Raw genomic sequence first — 4,547 nt, 5'->3', positions numbered from 1 at the left:
ATCCAATAATGTTTTTTTTATCTATCAACAACTGAATATTGCCAAAATTATCCACCAATAATGTTTTTATCTATCAACAACTGAATTTTGCCAAAATTATCGACCAATAATGTTATCAAAAATGGAATATTGCCAAAATCATCCACCAATAATGTTATCAAAAATGGAATATTGCCAAAATTATCCACCAATAATGTTATCAAAAATGGAATATTGCCAAAATTATCCACCAATAATGTTATCAAAAATGGAATATTGCCAAAATTATCCACCAATAATGTTATCAAAAATGGAATATTGCCAAAATTATCCACCAATAATGTTATCAAAAATGGAATATTGCCAAAATTATCCACCAATAATGTTATCAAAAATGGAATATTGCCAAAATTATCCACCAATAATGTTATCAAAAATGGAATATTGCCAAAATTATCCACCAATAATGTTATCAAAAATGGAATATTGCCAAAATTATCCACCAATAATGTTATCAAAAATGGAATATTGCCAAAATTATCCACCAATAATGTTATCAAAAATGGAATATTGCCAAAATTATCCACCAATAATGTTATCAAAAATGGAATATTGCCAAAATTATCCACCAATAATGTTATCAAAAATGGAATATTGCCAAAATTATCCACCAATAATGTTATCAAAAATGGAATATTGCCAAAATTATCCACCAATAATGTTATCAAAAATGGAATATTGCCAAAATTATCCACCAATAATGTTATCAAAAATGGAATATTGCCAAAATTATCCACCAATAATGTTATCAAAAATGGAATATTGCCAAAATTATCCACCAATAATGTTATCAAAAATGGAATATTGCCAAAATTATCCACCAATAATGTTATCAAAAATGGAATATTGCCAAAATTATCCACCAATAATGTTATCAAAAATGGAATATTGCCAAAATTATCCACCAATAATGTTATCAAAAATGGAATATTGCCAAAATTATCCACCAATAATGTTATCAAAAATGGAATATTGCCAAAATTATCCACCAATAATGTTATCAAAAATGGAATATTGCCAAAATTATCCACCAATAATGTTATCAAAAATGGAATATTGCCAAAATTATCCACCAATAATGTTATCAAAAATGGAATATTGCCAAAATTATCCACCAATAATGTTATCAAAAATGGAATATTGCCAAAATTATCCACCAATAATGTTATCAAAAATGGAATATTGCCAAAATTATCCACCAATAATGTTATCAAAAATGGAATATTGCCAAAATTATCCACCAATAATGTTATCAAAAATGGAATATTGCCAAAATTATCCACCAATAATGTTATCAAAAATGGAATATTGCCAAAATTATCCACCAATAATGTTATCAAAAATGGAATATTGCCAAAATTATCCACCAATAATGTTATCAAAAATGGAATATTGCCAAAATTATCCACCAATAATGTTATCAAAAATGGAATATTGCCAAAATTATCCACCAATAATGTTATCAAAAATGGAATATTGCCAAAATTATCCACCAATAATGTTATCAAAAATGGAATATTGCCAAAATTATCCACCAATAATGTTATCAAAAATGGAATATTGCCAAAATTATCCACCAATAATGTTATCAAAAATGGAATATTGCCAAAATTATCCACCAATAATGTTATCAAAAATGGAATATTGCCAAAATTATCCACCAATAATGTTATCAAAAATGGAATATTGCCAAAATTATCCACCAATAATGTTATCAAAAATGGAATATTGCCAAAATTATCCACCAATAATGTTATCAAAAATGGAATATTGCCAAAATTATCCACCAATAATGTTATCAAAAATGGAATATTGCCAAAATTATCCACCAATAATGTTATCAAAAATGGAATATTGCCAAAATTATCCACCAATAATGTTATCAAAAATGGAATATTGCCAAAATTATCCACCAATAATGTTATCAAAAATGGAATATTGCCAAAATTATCCACCAATAATGTTATCAAAAATGGAATATTGCCAAAATTATCCACCAATAATGTTATCAAAAATGGAATATTGCCAAAATTATCCACCAATAATGTTATCAAAAATGGAATATTGCCAAAATTATCCACCAATAATGTTATCAAAAATGGAATATTGCCAAAATTATCCACCAATAATGTTATCAAAAATGGAATATTGCCAAAATTATCCACCAATAATGTTATCAAAAATGGAATATTGCCAAAATTATCCACCAATAATGTTATCAAAAATGGAATATTGCCAAAATTATCCACCAATAATGTTATCAAAAATGGAATATTGCCAAAATTATCCACCAATAATGTTATCAAAAATGGAATATTGCCAAAATTATCCACCAATAATGTTATCAAAAATGGAATATTGCCAAAATCATCCACCAATAATGTTTTGATCAATCAAAAACGGAATATTGCCAAAATTATCCACCAATAATGTTTTTATCAATCAAAAACTGAATATTGCCAAAATTATCCACCAATAATGTTATCAAAAATGGAATATTGCCAAAATCATCCACAATGTTTTTTTCTCTCAAAAATGGAATATTGCCAAAATAATCTACAGATGGGTTTTTTTCCCCCTCAAAAACTGAAAATTGCCAAAGTTATCCACAAATAATGCTTTTATTAATCAAAAAGGTTTAAGCCCAGATCAATGAATCCTACGATCAGTTTCAAAAAGAAACACAAAACCTGTTCTAATTAAAAGAAAACAGGTTGACAATACTGAAGACAAGATTTGGTGATAATACAGCACAATGAGAAATTGGAAAGCTATTTTTAAAAGTTGGGTCATTTTTCACTGCAAACGGCAAATCAGGGTAAAGGATCTTCAGCACAGACATCTGATTGATGAGTGAGAGTCAATGGATCGATGACTGATGTGTGTGTGACAGACGCAGGATCTGATGGTCAGCGCCGGTCTGAACTGTCTCAGGTCTCTGATGGGATTTCTGCGCAGACGGAGCCCTGAAACCGGTACAAATACACACAACATCCTCAATCATGCAGTAAAAGCGGTTCGCTAGTTAAAAGCACTCAAGAATCGGTCAGATCGTGTTTCCGCTAGTGTTTAGCACAGGTTTCTGTGAGGGTCAGTTCAGGGTCATTAACCTGATAAGTCTATGAGATGAGCTCACTGATAGAGTCAAATATTAACAACAGGCTTTAGACGGACAAACTCTCATGATTGTGTTATTGGTGTGTGTGTAGCGCAGCACATGGTGTGTCAGCCGTGGATGCGGTTCCTGCTTTTCTCTTTACTCTCCTGTGACCAGAGACTGAGACCTGCAGCGCTGCAGCTGCTCACACAGGTAACACACATATAGGGCCTGTTTACACCTAGTCACTTCATGCGTTTTCGCTGATCGGATATCTATCTGATTTGTTAAAACGTTTCCATTTACACTTGGCCACATAGTGTTCACGTCAACGAAATCAAAAGATAAGCGCTGCATTTTATTATCAGCTCATTTCAAGATCAAAGACCGCAATAGGAGAGCGCATCAGCACTGGAAAGATAAGTTTGTCTTACTACTTTTAATGAAGATGATTGTGTGTTGACCGTCTGCGTCTTACTTTCAGTTTCATTCGCGGCAGTTTGCGCGTCGGCTTGCTGAGTGTTGCATTAGCGCAGTCATATCTGACTATAATGTCATATAGCCTATAACACGCTCTCACACGTTTAATATTTTAACATTTTGGGAGGAGTAAAATTTGCATATGGGGTTTCAACAACCAGATGCATTTACACTGGTCCAGTTTCGTCTGGAATGCGGCCCAGACCACCTCCTGAAGTGGTTTGAGCGATCGGATTTATATCTGTCTCGAATGCGTTTCGGAGGGCATTTACACCTGGCCTTTTCTCGATCGGATAGCTATCCGATCAGACAAAACGCATGAAGTGACCAGGTGTAAACAGCCCCATACATATGCTTTAGCCCTGTTCTTCTCTCTGAGTGTGTGTTTGTGTGCAGCTGGTGTGTTTCAGCGGCGGCGTCTCACACTGGAGGACTGAAGTTGAGTCTGTGTGTGAAGAGATTGAGAAACAAGGAGCGACGAACCTCACCGATGACAGCACACACACACTGAGACTAATGCTCACACAGGTGTGTAACACACACTTATATACATACAGTCTATAACAGTGGTCTCAAACTCAATTTCTGGAGGGCCGCAGCTCGGCAGAGTTTAGCTCCAACCAGCTCCAAATCACACCTGCTTGGAAGTTTCTAGTAATCCTGAAGAACTTGATTAGCTGGATCAGGGGTATTTGATTAGGGTTGGAGCTAAACTGTGCAGAGCTGTGACCCTCCAGGAATTGAGTTTGAGATCACTGGCGTAAGGTGTCTGATGTCCGAGACACGTCTGAGCCCCAAAGCTAAAGGAAGTAAAGGAGGAGTTCACGGGGCCATGCTTGTTTTCCAGCCCATTACACAGAACACACACTCAACTCTTGGGGAAAAGGACACATGACAGGAAGTGAGGTACAGGAGTTCTGCCAAACAGGAC

General features: G+C 34.1%; 1 protein-coding gene across 1 annotated transcript in view; it reads left to right on the top strand.

Annotated features, from left to right (window-relative positions):
- Positions 1–4,547, top strand: part of LOC107674482 (meiosis inhibitor protein 1-like) — a 12,217-nt gene that overhangs the window by 6,958 nt on the left and 712 nt on the right. Inside the window, exons 10-12 of the mRNA XM_016468461.1 lie at positions 2,933–3,014; positions 3,249–3,349; positions 4,013–4,144. Coding sequence (XP_016323947.1) covers positions 2,933–3,014; positions 3,249–3,349; positions 4,013–4,144 — 315 coding nt within the window. The remainder of the gene's footprint in view (positions 1–2,932; positions 3,015–3,248; positions 3,350–4,012; positions 4,145–4,547) is intronic.

Source organism: Sinocyclocheilus anshuiensis, unplaced genomic scaffold, assembly GCF_001515605.1.
Source record: "Sinocyclocheilus anshuiensis isolate Anshui unplaced genomic scaffold, SAMN03320099.WGS_v1.1 scaffold1073, whole genome shotgun sequence".
Classification (NCBI taxonomy): Eukaryota; Metazoa; Chordata; class Actinopteri; order Cypriniformes; family Cyprinidae; genus Sinocyclocheilus; species Sinocyclocheilus anshuiensis.
Note: the sequence above shows the minus strand (reverse complement) of the source record. Positions and strands in the feature narration are given on the sequence as shown.